At 36.6% G+C, this 15,660-nt stretch overlaps 1 protein-coding gene across 1 annotated transcript in view; it reads left to right on the top strand.

Annotated features, from left to right (window-relative positions):
- The window catches only part of SMC4 (structural maintenance of chromosomes 4), a 45,414-nt gene extending 31,045 nt beyond the window's left edge, over positions 1-14,369 (top strand). Inside the window, exons 18-24 of the mRNA XM_083364310.1 lie at positions 1,497-1,686; positions 7,350-7,494; positions 8,357-8,530; positions 9,474-9,656; positions 11,067-11,299; positions 12,684-12,867; positions 13,855-14,369. Coding sequence (XP_083220436.1) covers positions 1,497-1,686; positions 7,350-7,494; positions 8,357-8,530; positions 9,474-9,656; positions 11,067-11,299; positions 12,684-12,867; positions 13,855-14,031 — 1,286 coding nt within the window. The 3' untranslated portion in view covers positions 14,032-14,369. The remainder of the gene's footprint in view (positions 1-1,496; positions 1,687-7,349; positions 7,495-8,356; positions 8,531-9,473; positions 9,657-11,066; positions 11,300-12,683; positions 12,868-13,854) is intronic.
- The last annotated feature ends 1,291 nt before the right edge of the window (positions 14,370-15,660 follow it).

The raw sequence follows: 15,660 nt of genomic DNA, 5'->3' as shown, positions 1-15,660 counted from the left end.
TAATTTATTGCAAGGGTTTTCAAAATATATCCTTATTGCATCACGACAAGTAAAGTACTAAATATTTCAGTGGATCTTTTGTTATTTCAGAGTCAGGTCTCCTTTTTCACATTTTTTCCCTCAGAAGTTAAGTTCCTGCTATTATGTTGTTTTCTTCTGATTGATTTTCTTTTCAGAAAAACAGCCAGAATCTTTTATTACTTTTATCAGCTCTCATAATATATTTTCAAGCTTTACAACATTGCCCAACCCAAACAGTTTGGCTCTGAGCAGCATACAGTATAAACATACAATATATTAAAAAGAATAAACAAAAAATCATATAACAATAAATAGACAACATATAAATATATAATGTAAAACACTAAACAAATACACAAGAAAAGAATCTAGGGGGAGTTGGACTTAACTGGCCTCTAATATATGGGAAGAGCCAAGACTTAGTGGCTTTCCTTAAGGCAAGAATATTGAGTTTGCTGAGACGTTGATTGTTCCAGAAATCAGTGAAAAAAGGCAGACTTCCTGGATCTGATAAGATGACAAAATTTAGAACCCAGAGCATATCCTCCCTGTGGAGATGTGTGATAAAGGTAGATATTCTTGGAACATGGTGGGATCCTTCAAAGTAATCCATGTGGGGCTTTAAAGGCAATAACCAGCAGCTTGGATCATGCCTGGAACCCTATTAGCCAGTACAGCTTAGAGAGTTACATGAGCATAACAAGATTTGCTTGTCAGCCCTCCCAGGTAAAATAGACAGGAGACATGAGTAGATGAACTAATTCTGCTTTATTGTAAGGCTACATTAATAGAATCTTGCAAGTCTGAAAGTGCAAACTTCCTGCCACCACTTTTGATTGCTCTGTCCATTAGGGCAGGTCCTTCCTAACTTTCTTACTCTAATCATGAAGCCACTGGGGCTCCTGCCTCTCTTATTTGATTGTTTCCTAGGCACATCTTGTTCCCAGAGGTCATCCGTACATCCAACGTTTCATTTAGATTGATCAAGTGTGAGTGACTATGAATAGGGCCTTCTTGTTTGAGGATAAATAAGTGGCAAACAAGACATAGTTGTGCAAAGGCTCCCTTGGTCATAGCTGCTGCCTGCTCTTCAAGCAGGAGCTGTGAGTCCTATAGAACGTCCAAATTGTGCACCAAGTCTGAATGGTGTAGTGCCACCCACCCAAAACCAAAGATGGAAATTCTGCAATTTCCAGATATGGTAGACACAAAGTTCAATTCATTCCCTTCCATAAACTGGAACTGGCCTTTGAAAATCACTGCAAAATGGTGCCAACACCCATAGTGAACCGGAGTGATACCATTATTCAAAGGCCATCAAGAAATCAAGGATAGATGGATGCACCACCGCTATCCTGTTAATTATAGGTCATCAACAAGTATAATATTATTGGTAAAATTCAAAACAATAGTTCTTTAAATTTCCATCTTTAAATTTGCAGTGAAATATTAATAAGGATATTTCTTTTTGACAGATTATGACAAAGTGGCTGAAAAAGCTGACAAACTGGAAAAAGAAGTTAAGAGACTACATAATCTTATTATTGAAATAAATAATAATAAACTTAAAGCTCAGCAAGACAGTCTTGATAAGATAAACAAAGAAATAGATCAGTGCACTTTTGCCATTACAAAAGCGCAGGTAGCCATCAAGACATCAGAAAGGTATGATTTCCTATTATGAACCAACCTCTTAGAGGTAGAATTGTGATATTTATTGTAGTTATTACATTTAATTAAATAATTTAACAAATGTGTTAAGTAATCCATTTATTACTGCTGACAGTCTTTTTTCTTATAACTAAATTTTCAGTTCTTAATAGTCTGAATTCTGCTATTTAATAAATTTAATAAATCTTATTGTGTTGTACATTGGTTTCAACACATATATTGGTGACTTATTTAAAGAATGTAATTAATTACATAGACAAATATTGAGCAAACCCATAACTATTCAAGAGACTAAGGAAGCAATTCAAAATGTTAAAATTGACAAAGAGCTAGGGCCATAAAGGGAGAACTGTTGGAACCACAGTAAGAGGTAAGAACAGTGAGTTAAATTAAAAAAAAAACAAATAATACCAAAGACATGGGGAGGTGCATATATAATTCTGAACTATAAAAAAGGAATTAATTCAGAGAACTTCAGACATATAATCCAATTTTTTTTATTAAAGAGTTTTACAAAAAAAGATTTTACAATACATATCCCCAAAACCCACCCACCCCAAACCACCCCCCTTCCCCCCCACTTCCCAGAGGTAAATACAGGGTTATAGATATAATAATCATATTCTAACTAAAAATTATCCATAATATAAAATTAACCAAATTCATAATGTGCTTTAACTCCCCTTTAACATAGATACATACAAAGTACTAACACTAAAATTAATAACAATATCCCTCTAAAATCTACTCATAAGCTAAATGGAACTTTTTAGTCCCATATTTATTCTGAATATAATCTATCCATCTCCTCCAAACTGAAATATATCTTTCTTGTGAATGATCCTTCAAATAAGCAGAAATCTTAGATATTTCTGCAAGATTCGATACTTTAAACACCCATTCTTCTATAGTAGGCAAACTATCCTTCTTCCAGTATTGTCCCACCAGTAACCGTGCTGCTGTTATCTAATTCAGCATCAAATTGGTTTCTTTAACATCACAATCTACAACAATGCCCAATAAAAACAATTGCGGAGAGAACTTTATCTTTCTCTTAAAAATCTTTTGAATGTTCCACCAAATTTTAACCCAAAAAGCTTTTATATTTCTGAAAGTCCACCACATATGAAAATAGGTGGCTTCTAAACTACCACATCTCCAGCATTTAGACTGTAAGTTAGGATACATGTTAGACAACCTTTTGGGATCCAGATGCCATCTATATAACATTTTATAAAAATTTTCTCTTTAATTTTGTGCCTGAGTAAATTTAACATTTCTAACCCAAATTACCTCCCAAGTATCCAACGGAATTGGTTACTGGATATTTTGTGCCCACTATATCATACAATCTTTAACTAATTCCGTTTCCGAATCCAATTCAATTAAAACATTATATATCCTCTTTATATGTGCACAATTTAAATCTCTTAATTTGTTTTACTAAATTTTCATCTGTAATTGTGATGCCAACCTTCTGATCCAACTTCCACCTAGCTTTCAATTGGGTCTATTGAAACCAAGAGTAACTTATGTTTTCTTGTCTTAACTCATCTAATGATTTAAGTTGCCAATCATTCCGTTCCAATCTAAGTAATTCCTTATAGGAAAACATATCCAAACTCACTCCCATAGATACACCCTCTATCGTGTGTCCAGGAATTCCCCAAATCGGTATTTTATAATTTAATTTATAATAATACTTTTTCCAGACACGCAACAAGGCACTTCTAAGAATATGAGATTTAAAAGCCCTATCCACCTTTTTATCATAAAGCAAATATGCATGCCATCCATATACCAAATCCCAACCCTCAAGGGGAAGTATTCTCTTATTAGTTAAATTAAGCCAATCCCTAACCCATGTCAGAACCACCACATCATAATACAGTTTCAAATTCGGCACTTTGAGTCCCCCTCTTTCCCTAGCATCTTGTAAAATCTTAAATTTAACTCTTGGTTTTTTCCCCGCCCAGATAAATTTATTAATACCCTTCTGCCATTCATCAAGGTTGGCATCCTTTTTCAATATCGTTTGAAAAAGGTATCATTTGAAGCAAAAAGAGAAATTTCGGCAGAACATTCATTTTAACAATTGCGATTCTTCCCAGTAGAGATAATTGTAATTTTTTCCAATTATTTAAATCCCTTTGTATCTTCAACCATGTTTCATAATTATTCTTATATAATTTTAAATAACACTTTTAGAAATTGTAGGGCCTCCCCCATGCCTTGCAGCCATCTCTTAGGTTTCGATTTCCTCTTACTCCCAGCAGAATCAAAGTTCAAAAAAGAAAGGAAGGAGAAGGGAGAAAAAATAAAAGTTTTTCTCCCAAAGTTCCTTATCCTTCAATTAAAAAAAGGACAAGCTTTCAAATGCACAAAATCCGGTACTGGGTAGAATCAGTTGCAAATTGTATCTCTTGCTATGTTGCAAAATATAACAATTTTCCAAAACAGTCAATTCACACAAGAAAGCAACATTCCAGTGCCATTTTACTCCATTTCCATCAGCTTAAAACTTGAAGAAGATAATGAGTCTTGAGTTAAAGTTAAAATCCAACTTGAAAATTCAAATCCTCCTGCTTCGCTCTGCCTGCTTCTCAAAGAAAAAAAATACTCACAGTCCCATCTAAGCAGCAGATGTAGTTGTCGCGTCTAGTTCCACTCCTTTATGGAGTGAAAGCGTCCTGGGAGCGGAGAAAGCCTGGGCTGCAAGGGAACTCACTCTGTTAGCCCCCAAACTCGTTGGGGGAATCACAGAGGAGCTCTACCTCTACCCAAACAAGCTCACCTCTCCCTCTTCTCCCAAGGGAGAGACTTTGGCACCACGGGACAGCTGATTTTCGCTGCCTCCGGGCGCTCTAACGCATCCTAAGATCGGGCGGCTTCAGAACGGCGCCATTCGACGCGGCAGCGCTACTGGAAGTCCATATAATCCAATTTCTTTAGTGAACATCAATTATGAGCTACAGTGCATTCAGAAAGTATTCAGGAACACCCCCCTTCACTTTTGTCAATTTTGTTATGTTGAAGTCTGATTCTACATTTGTTGAATTTTTTTCTCATTAATCTACACTTGGTGCCCCAAAATGACAAAGTGAAAACAGAATTTTAGATACGTGTGTAAATTTATTTTAAAAAATCCTGAAATGTCACATTGGCCATAAGTATTCAGACCCTTCACGCAGTACTTTGTTGAAGCACCTTTAGGAGCAATTACAGCCTCAGGTCTTTTTGGGTATGATGCGACAAGCTTTGCACACCTGGATTGGGGGATTTTCTGCCATTCTTTCTTGCGCATCCTCTCAAGCTCAGTCATGTTAAATAGCGACCATTGGTGGACATGCATTTTCAAGTCCCTCCAGAGATGTTCAATAGGATTCAAGTCAGGGCTCTGGCTGAGCCACATTAGGAGATTCATGGAGTTGTCCCTAACCACTCCTGTATTGTCCTGGCTGTGTGTTTAGGATCATTGTCATGTTGGAAAGTGAATTTTCAGCCCAGTCTGAGGTCCAGAGTGCTGTGGAACAGATTTTTTTAAAAATTCCATTTATATCCCGCCCTTCTCCAAAGACTCAGGGCGGCTTACAAGCTTAGCAGTAGCCTTCATTCTATGTATATGCCTGCTTATTAGGGCTTTCACACACACACCCCAAGCGGCATTATTACAAAGTCAGCTTAATTGCCCCCAACAGTCTGGGTCCTCATTTTACCTACCTTGGAAGGCTGAGTCAACCTTGAGCCTGGTGGGATGCGAACCTGCACTAATTGCAGGCAGCTGGTGTTACTTAAGGAGGCATTAGCCCACTGCTCCACCAAGGCTCATTTTGATTGAAGATCAACCCTGACCAGTCTCCTAGTCCCTGCTGCTAAAAAACACCCCCACAGCATGGAGATGGGACAGTTCCAGAATGCCGCCACCACCATGCTTCACTGTTGGGATGATATTGGGCAGGTGTTTCCTCCAGACAACATTTAGAATTGAGGCCAAACAGTTCAGTGTTGGTTTTATTAGATCAGAGAATCTTGTTCCTCACAGTATGAGAATCCTTCAGGTGCTTTTTTGCAAACTCCAAGCGGGCTTTCGTGTTTTGCACTGAGGAGACGCTTCCATCTAGCCCAGGGGTGTCAAACTCAATTTCATTGAGGGCCACATCAGCATTGAGGTTGCCCTTAGGGGGTCAGGTGGGCATGGCCAGGGTGGGCGTGGCCTACTGGGTGGGCGTGGATAGAGTGCGTATGGCCTACTGGGTGGACGTGGCCAGCTCTACGCATCAAGGGTGCCTATGGGGGCCTGGGCAGGAGTGGGACAGATCTGGGGGTCTCTGGCAGAAGGAGGGTCTCTGGGCCAGGGCCAAGGCAGTGGGGGCCGTTCCCTCACTGTTTCCAGGATGGCTTCGCGGGCCGCATGAAACCACTTCGCGGGCCGGATCCGGCCCCCGGGCCTTGTGTTTGACATGTCTGGTCTAGCCACTCTGCCATAAAGCCCAGATTGATAGAGGGCTGCAGTGATGGGTGTTCTTATGGAGCTCTGTCATCCCATCTCCATAAAGGATCTTTAGAACTCAGTCAGAGTGACTATTGGGTTCTTGGTCATCTTTCTTACTAAGGCCCTTCTCCCGATTGCTCACTTTGAGCTCTTGGAAGAGTCTTGGTTGTGCCAAACGTATCCTCCATTTGAGAATTATGGAGGCCATTGTGCTCTAGGAACCTGCAGTGTAGCAGAGCTTTATTGCCTTGCAATGATCCTGTCTCTGAGCTCTGCAGGCAGTTGCTCTGACCTTGTGGCTTTTGCTCTGCTACAGTATGCATTGTCAGCTGTGAGGCCTTCTATAGAGAGGTGTGTGCCTTTCCAAATCATGTCCAGTCAATTTAATTTACCATAGGTGGACTCCAAGGTGTAGAAACGTGTCAGCAGCTATCAAAACAACTGGGAGGCACCTGAGCTAAATTTCAAGTGTTGTTGCAAAGGGTCTGAATACTTATGCCAATGTGATACTTCAGTTTGTTCTTTTTAAAAAAAAACTACATTTCTAAAATTCTGGGGTGTTTTTTTTGGGGGGGTTTGTCTTTATGGGGGATGGAGTGTAGATTAATGAGAAAAAAAGAATTTCAATATCTAGAATCAGGCTGCAGCATAATACAATTGACAAAAGTGAAGGAGGTCTGAATACTTTGTGAATGCACTGTAGGTATTACTATTGCCCCACTTTTCCCCCCCCCATTCATCCTGCTCCCTGCCCTTAATATTGCTACACTTTTGTTTATTTTTGTTGTTTCATTGTCTTACTATTGTTATATTTACATTTATTATATTTTACATTTTTACTGTTGTAAGCCACTCAGAGTAGCCCCAAGGGCGGTAATAAATTTATTTAATTAAAACTGATCAAATAGATCAAAAGGAAAATGAACTAGAATAGATCAGCAATAAAAAACTGACAATATTTTCAGATGCAGAAAAAGATTCTAGCATTTCTCATTAGCAGTTTTAAACAGAATGAATACAAGACAACGATTTAAAACATGAGCTCATGTTTTAACAGCAAATAGCAATGTATCTAATTTTTCTGCAGAACGTTTGATCTTTATTGTAATTATGTATTTAATACATGTTAAAAAGGAGTTTCATAATATATGTTTATACTTTATAGAAACCTGAAGAAAACGGAGGATACAATTGTTCACACTGAGAAAGAAATTGAAGAAAATAAAAACAATATAGAAATCTTTAAAAAACAGCTGACTGCATTAGATGAAAGAGCTGCTGAAGTTATAACTAACAGCAAAAAAGCTGAAGTATGTATAATATTTGCTTCATTTTTCAGATGACATTTAAAATAGACATAGTAATACATGAACCCAAAATGAGCTTGTTGTGTAAAAAAAAAGTATGTTCTACTAAATTCTCTGGTAAGCTTGCAACTGCCAAAAATTACATATGAGGGAAGAGTATCAGATGAATTCACTCTGCTTAATGTATATTCTGTTAAAATAATTCTAAGTAAACTGAGTTGCTGTTTTATAGTTTTTCACAGTAACTTTTGAAAGCACAGTGAAAATCGTGAGGTCTTCGGTGGTCTGAGCTTGGTTGTTTTCTTGCAGATGTTTCATTACTAAACTTGTAACATCATCAGTGCTAGAAAAGAGTGGAGCTTGTTCTCATTTTGTGTGCTAGTTGCTTTACCCTATCAGTATTGGTAGGAGTGATCTTGATTATAATTCCTCCACTCATGTAAATATCATGCATTCCAGAACTCATTTTGGACACTGTATAGTAGACTGTAGATGTAATAATATTGTTCAGAAAAAAACAGCTTTCTAAAATATTCAAAATACAAATTGATGATGGCTTTATTCATTTATTTATGGAATGTTTTCTGGCTTTATGAGAAGGGGAAGAGATTGTCCATAATTCAAGGCAAAACTAACCAGACAAAACATGTATGGCTTTTTCAATCACTTTTATTTGAAATTTGACTAATTTTGATGCTTTGCAAATACTTTTAACTTTATTTTATAAAATTTATTTTAATTTTTCATGGTAACTATGTCCATATATATAAATTAAAGATACATTAAAAGGTATTTTAAAATAGATCATTAGAAATGCAATTTTTCTTATAACCTAATAATAAAGATTTAATTTTAACTTGTTTAGGAATCCTTACCAGAGATTCAAGAGGAACGTTGTTTGGTGCTTCAGAAAATTAAAACTATACAAGAAGAAGAACATTTGTTACAAAAAGAGGCTCTCGGCATTAGGCTTAAAATTGAACATCTAGACAGTCAGATTGCTGAGCATCAATTAAAGATTAAGTATTGGCAAAAGGAGGTAATAAATACTGATAATATTTTTACACATTTAGAAAAAGGTCCTCGATGATTGCTTATTTCATATAACAGACATTAAATTATCACACGTATCATACGCTGAAATTTGTAAAAATCCAATATTGAAGAAATCAATCATTTTTGTGCTGGGCTTTGTATCCTGGGTGGAGAAGTGGCAAAGCATGTGCTTTTATAATATCCATGGGTTATACAAGGAAGAGACCTCTGTAGGGACAGATAAAATGCTTCATTCACTATAACCTCCAGAAGCTCATTTGGGTAATTTTATTTTCTTGATAGTTAGGGGAACTGAGTAAGTGGATTAATATTGAAATCCAGTGGGAAACTACTAGAAGTTAGAGTGGCTCAGAATTTATAAACGTTTTTATGATCTTGTCTTAATGCCATCAATACCTTAATTTTATAATAGTTTATATAAAACATCTGTAAGGTTTACCTAAGAAAAAAATTGATTTTCAATTTTCTAAAACTTAATACAATCCTTTTCCTTGGGTAGGGCATTCTTCAAATTTAGGAACAAAATGAAAAATTATTTGGGAAAGTACACTAATTTTATTAGAATTTTCTTCTATCTTTTGCGTTATTGAATTCCCCATTTGTTAACAATTTGACTGTCAAATTTGTTACATTTTCCTGCTTCAGTAATTAGTTTTTATGGTCACATTTTCCAGGTGAACTTTTTAACAATAAGACTTTCAAAATGACATACAGCACTTTGAAAACTCCATTAATCACAGTTTAAGAATCTGGGCAAAAATAAACACAGTACAATAAATATCTAATCAACATCTGCCTGAAAAAGATCAGTAATAAAACTTATTTCAAACTAGTGTACAGCTATACTATAATCCCCTCTTCAAAATAATTGCTACAGATATGAATGGTAATTGCTCATTCACTGAATTGAATAAAATATATTTTAGATATCAAAGATATCACTGCATTCAATGGAAAATGAACAAACAGAAAACCTTCCAGTACTAACTCAAGATGAACTAAAAAATATTACAGATCCAGATATTATAACAAATCAAATAGCTCTTTTGGAAGCTCAGTGTCATGAAATGAAACCAAACTTGAGTGCCATTGCGGAGTATAATAAAAAGGTAAGAATTTTTTCAGTATTGTAGAATTCTTACAAGCTAATGTAGATCAGGTTGTAGTCCCTGGGGTCATGTGATCAAAATTCAGGCATTACAACCCACCCAAACTTCATCCACCTAGTTTTTCCACATCTCTTCTTGATGGGGTTGGCTGCCTTGAATAGCAGCACTCCGTGGCAAGCAGCATCAACCCTTGCACTGCAGCCCGCCACCCCAGTATTGGCCACAAAACAAAACCCAGCCATTTCCTATGCTCCACAGTCCTTGCCATGCCCAGTTGATTTTTGCCCTCTCTCCTACTGCTGCTGAAGCCTACCTTCCTATATGAGGCAGCTGCTGGCCACAGTAGGCCTTGTTCCAAGAGCCATTCAGACCATTCTCTAAATTGCATGTGCACAATGCTTCGGAAGAGAAGCTTTCCAGAGGCTTAAAGCATCACAATGGCCCATATAATTTCCCCAAGACACTCCAAAGCATTGTGAGAATGGCACACGTGATTTGGAGAATGATGGGCACAGCCTTCTTAAAAGTTTTCAGAAGCCTGTACTTTAATTCCAGTACAATTGTCAAGGAGTGCCACTGTGCAGGGAGACCAAGATGACAAGAGATGTGGATGGGGAAAGTTAAATAAGTTAGAATAAGAGGATGGGGAAAATTAAAGAGGAGGCAGTGTCTTACCATACTGAAGACGGGCTGGGACGGACCAAGCAATTTGGACTGAGATTTGTAAAGCACATCACATGACCACATTGCTTAGCAATGGAAATCCAGGTAGTCCCAAATACTGTTGAAGCCCTATGCGGGTCATTACGTAGGAAGTGGTGGGAGTCCCAGGTAAAGAGTGTGGGTTCTGTAGGGTGGCAGGAGAGGCCTGACCAAGTTGGGGAGGAGGCTGCACTGGGATAGTTGATAAAGGAAAGAGAATATGGATGTGTGAGTCCAGGGAGGTTAAAGGAAGGCGGCATGGCAGAGGATGAGTGCTGGGAGGCTCAGGGAAGGAGGTGTGATGCAATCTGAGTGCTGGGAGAGTGAAGGTGGGGATTACCACAGTGACTTGTGACTTTCCCTGCCAGGTTGCCTTTCCTTTTGGAAGCTGGCAGGGAAGATTGCGAATGACAATCACATGAATGTGGAACATTGAAACAATCTAAGTGCAATTTGGTTGCCAAATGCTTGAACCACAATCATGTGACCATAAGGGTGCTGGGGCAGTCAGATTTCCAAGAATCAGTTGTAAGTACCATTCATTCAGCACCGTGGCAACCTCTGTTGCTGAACAGGTGGCCAGTAAGCAAAGACAATCTGTATTAGGATGACACGGCTGTTGTCTAGTATTTCAGCACTGTTAAGCTTCATTGAATTGTTAAATACATTGCTTAATTTCATGTACTTGATTTTTAACATTTGTTTTAGGAAGAGCTGTATCTAAAACGTGTGGCAGAGTTGGATGAAATTACCAATGAGAGAGATAAATTCAGAGAAGCTTTTGAAGACCTTCGGAAAAAGCGGCTTAATGAATTTATGGCAGGATTTAATGTCATAACAAATAAGCTAAAGGAAAATTATCAGATGCTTACACTAGGAGGAGATGCAGAACTTGAGCTTGTTGACAGTCTGGATCCTTTCTCTGAAGGAATTATGTTCAGGTTAGTATCGCATGTAATTTTATTAATTTAAATTAAGCCATTTTAAAAGCAAGTTGTAGAATTAGTCATGCAAAGCTAGGTGTCAAAGAAATCAAGACTTAACATGATTAATCAAATCTAGTGTTCTTAGATTTCTTAAAAACCTCTCTCCTTTCCTATAGAGATGATTGAAGGTTTTTGTTATAATTTCAATTCAAGCCAGTTTGCTGTGTCATTTTTTTAGCTGAAAATTGGGGTAAAGAAATCTTAGTTATGGTTAGTAAAAAATAACTTGAAAATATAGTCTGGGAATCTGGCTTATTTTCTCTTCAGACAATTGGAACTACAATTAATATAAAAAAGAAGGAACAGATACCATATAATATCGAGGAAGAAGATAAGAGAAGTATGAAAACTTGAGAATTGGCCGTAGTCTTTGTTTTTTAGGGCTTTGCATTATATACAAATGGAAACATTTTCTTTACTGATATTGGTTGAAAGTCAAAGAGAATTTGTTAATGTTTTGGAATACTTTAACAGTGTTCAAGAATGAAGGATATTCTACCTACATTCTTGTAGGTAAGAACAAGTAGTCCTTGTTTAATGACCACAATTGGCAACAGGAATTTGGTTAAGTATGATCTTACTTCAGCTTTGCATCACTTTACAGACCTGCAAATGAAAATGAAACTGAAAATGGTCACTAAACAAGGCAATTGCTAATTTGCTATATTTTTAAATGTTGATATTTAGAATAGTTGTAGTATCATTGAAGTCTGAACTTTTTGTTTTTTCTGAGCCAATTTACTATAGTGATAAGGTTATTTGACTATGACTAGAGAGACTAATATGTCCTTAACTGGGAAATGTGTTTGGGCCAGTCACTACCTCTCAGCCAAACCCATCTCGCAGGGTTATTGTTTGGGGGAAAATAGTATAGTTATAAATACACATCAAAGAAAAATATTTCAGATAAGGAATTCTAAATTTGTTCTGAAGAGAATGTGAAGCAGAATTCTAAATGTTTAACAATAGAATTTGGATAAAATCATATTTTTATTTCATTATAAACCATCTAACAAGTTGGCAGGAAAGTATAGTAAAAGTTCATAGGGTGTGTTGACACAAATGCCTTAGCACTACATGATGGACGTGGGGATAAAATAAGGATAAGAATGTGAATCACAAAAACTTGGGTTTTTTTTTTGTTTAACCACAGAATAACAATTGATGTCTAAATCTTGGCCCCTAATTTGCACTACAAAGATGATGATTCTAATGTGTCTGAAGGAATAATGGAAAATTATTGAGATGATAGATATAATGTGCTTTTAGTTTGCTTAAAGCAATCTCGGTATTACAGTGAAATTAAGTAAAGCATACATTTGTGAAAATCATCTTTCAGCGTTCGGCCACCAAAGAAAAGTTGGAAGAAGATATTTAACTTGTCAGGTGGCGAGAAGACATTGAGCTCATTAGCTTTGGTTTTTGCTTTGCATCATTACAAGCCAACCCCTCTGTATTTCATGGATGAAATTGACGCAGCCCTTGATTTTAAGAACGTTTCCATTGTAGCATTTTACATATATGTAAGTATAACAGAAGTTAACATTCAAACTATATACATTAATATCAAGGTAACAGTAGATGTACATGAAAGTATTGGGAAAAGCTTTTGAACTTTTTGGAAATGTACACCCCCACAAATTAAAAAAATGAAACATGAAAATAATTTTTCAGAATTTTTGATTGTCAACAGCAAAAACTATGGGTACCAATACTATAGAAAATACACATGACCAGTATTTTAGTGCATGTATATTTATATTGTTTCTTTTCAAAGTAATATTTTGCAAAGTTAAGCCCAAATCACCTCACAGGATTGTTGTGGGAAAAAGAAGAGCAAGGTGTGTTGTATATGTCCGTTGCCTTGAGTTATTTGTAAAAATAATAAAGGGATACCAATAAATAAAAATAACGTAAATAAGTAAATGAGGCAAACATTAAGGTATGAGATGAGAAAAAGAAATATAGTTAAAACTAGTTTATACCAATACTCTTCAATATACATCTCATATTTCTCTCCTTGCAAACAATTATTGATTCTACTACATCTCGTTTTCACTCAGGATTTCATCTATTCCAGCCAACCACTACTTTCTCATTCTTCCCCTTTCTTTTCATACAGTCACATTCTTCAGAATTACTTATTGAAGTGGGTGGCCATATAAATTAAATAATAAATAAGTTTCATAAGCTGATCCTTATTCTTTCTGTATTCTGTATTTATGCGTACCTTATTTTAAAAATTCAGTAGCCTTTTTTCAACTTATCTGCAGGGAATGTAGTGATCTAATTTTAAAGATTCAAGACTGCCACCTTCAGATTAGGAAAACCTAATTAATAACCTAAAATTTCTTTTCTCTAAGGCAGTTGAAGAGGGTTACTAATGTTGATACTCAGGCCAATACTGAGAAGTTCTGGTTCTATTATTGTAATTGGGAAGGATTGTAAAAGCATTTTCTGGAAAATCACTGTGTTATGAATATTAACACAAAATTTATTCCAATTTCCAGGAGCAAACAAAAAATGCACAGTTCATCATTATTTCTCTGCGAAACAACATGTTTGAAATAGCAGACAGACTCATTGGTATTTACAAGACTTATAATACAACAAAAAGTGTGGCAACAAACCCCAAAATTATTGCATCAAAGGGACTTGCTGAACTTGGTTCCACAGAATGCTGCTGAATATGGAATTTGCTTTCAACATTCTTTTTTCCTAATGAAGATTTGCCAATAATTTAATATCTATTTTCTGTAAGTGGTTTTTAAATCTGACTTGTTACTTACTGTCCATTATCTTAAACAATATAGATCTCTTTAAGTGACTGCTTAAAACAGAAAAATAATTCAGATGTGACTTTTGGTAGAAGTTCCTAGTGATTAAAATGGATTTTTAAAAATAAATAAATAAATACCCACAGCATATTTTTATTTGAATTTAAAAATAAAATTTTGACCAATTTCTCTGTATATTACAAAAGTACTCTAGTAAATAAATAAGTTGATAAACAATAAAAAATATAAATAGCAAGCAGGCTGTTTTTGTGCTAGCTGCAGTATGGTTCTTGGATTTGGTTTGGCATCTTTGGTTTGGGGTTGATTTGACAAAAGCTACAACAAATAATGGTTAAACAGATTCTGGATCAAACATTTTATAAGCTCATAATTTAAAAATTATTTCACCAATAATATAAAAATTATTGCTGAAATATGTTCTCACTACATCTATTGCGGAACAAGACACTTAATAATGGACAACGACTGGCTGAAGCAAGGATAGCTTATCTGCACTACTACTAAGCTCTGCAGCCTGCCGCCTGCTCACCAGGGAGCCTCTGCAGTGGAAAGACTCACCTGATGCAGTCTTGGCAATCATCCAGGAAAGCACTAGCCCAGCCTTCAGCCACTTCATTTTACCATTGGGCCAGTTGCTCTGCCATGATAGCTGTTGCCATTGGGCCAGTTGTCTGTGCTGTGATTGCTGTTGCTGATCCTGTTACTCCCACTAGCTCAGGCAATTGGCAACTGGATCACGTGACAACCATTTGTAAGCTTTTGCTGGTTTGTCCCAAGTGAAGTCAATGTGGAAGGAGACAGGGAAGGTTGCAAATCACTCCTGTAAGCCACTCCCTTTTACAATAATGGACCCCATTATGTAAGATCTCAGGGACCTTGTAGTCTATAGTGCATACTAGCACAGTATCATCCTTTTCCATACATACACACTAGTACTGCAACAGCCCTACTCCCAGACTCAATCTAGCACTCACCTACCCACTGGCCCGCTTGCAAGCCTCTTGGGACTCAATTTCCTGCCGGCTTCCCCTTTGCTTGTGGGATGCTGACAAAAAAGTTGCTAGTTGGGAGGTCCTCGCTTCAATTGAGTAACAAACTGGATTACCATTGCTAAGCAATGTAGTCATATGATGTGCTTGGTGATGGAAATTCCAATCCCATCTCCCATCATTAAATTACTTGTATGGATTATACTGAAGCTTTACAAAATAGTTTGAGTTTTACTTCTAGAGTTCATTCCTTCTGTGAGACAGGTGCCTTTGAAGGCCCTAGTTTGGTCTTACCTGGGTTCTGAGGAAAAATGTCCTGGAACAACCTCCTCCACTTGAGCTTTATCTTATATTATCTTTTACCATCATGAAAGCATTGTCCATAGAAAAGGAGGATAAAGAATATGGTTTTTGCACATCTTCCTTTAACTTCATGTTTTTGAATTGAAATAAAATGAATCTTCATAGTAATCTTAAAATTGCTTAGTAATATTCCATGTTTCCCAACAAATTAAGGGTGTTCCCAAAA

This window comes from Vipera ursinii (assembly GCF_947247035.1).
Source record: "Vipera ursinii genome assembly, chromosome: 5".
In the NCBI taxonomy this organism is placed as follows: domain Eukaryota; kingdom Metazoa; phylum Chordata; class Lepidosauria; order Squamata; family Viperidae; genus Vipera; species Vipera ursinii.
Note: the sequence above shows the minus strand (reverse complement) of the source record. Positions and strands in the feature narration are given on the sequence as shown.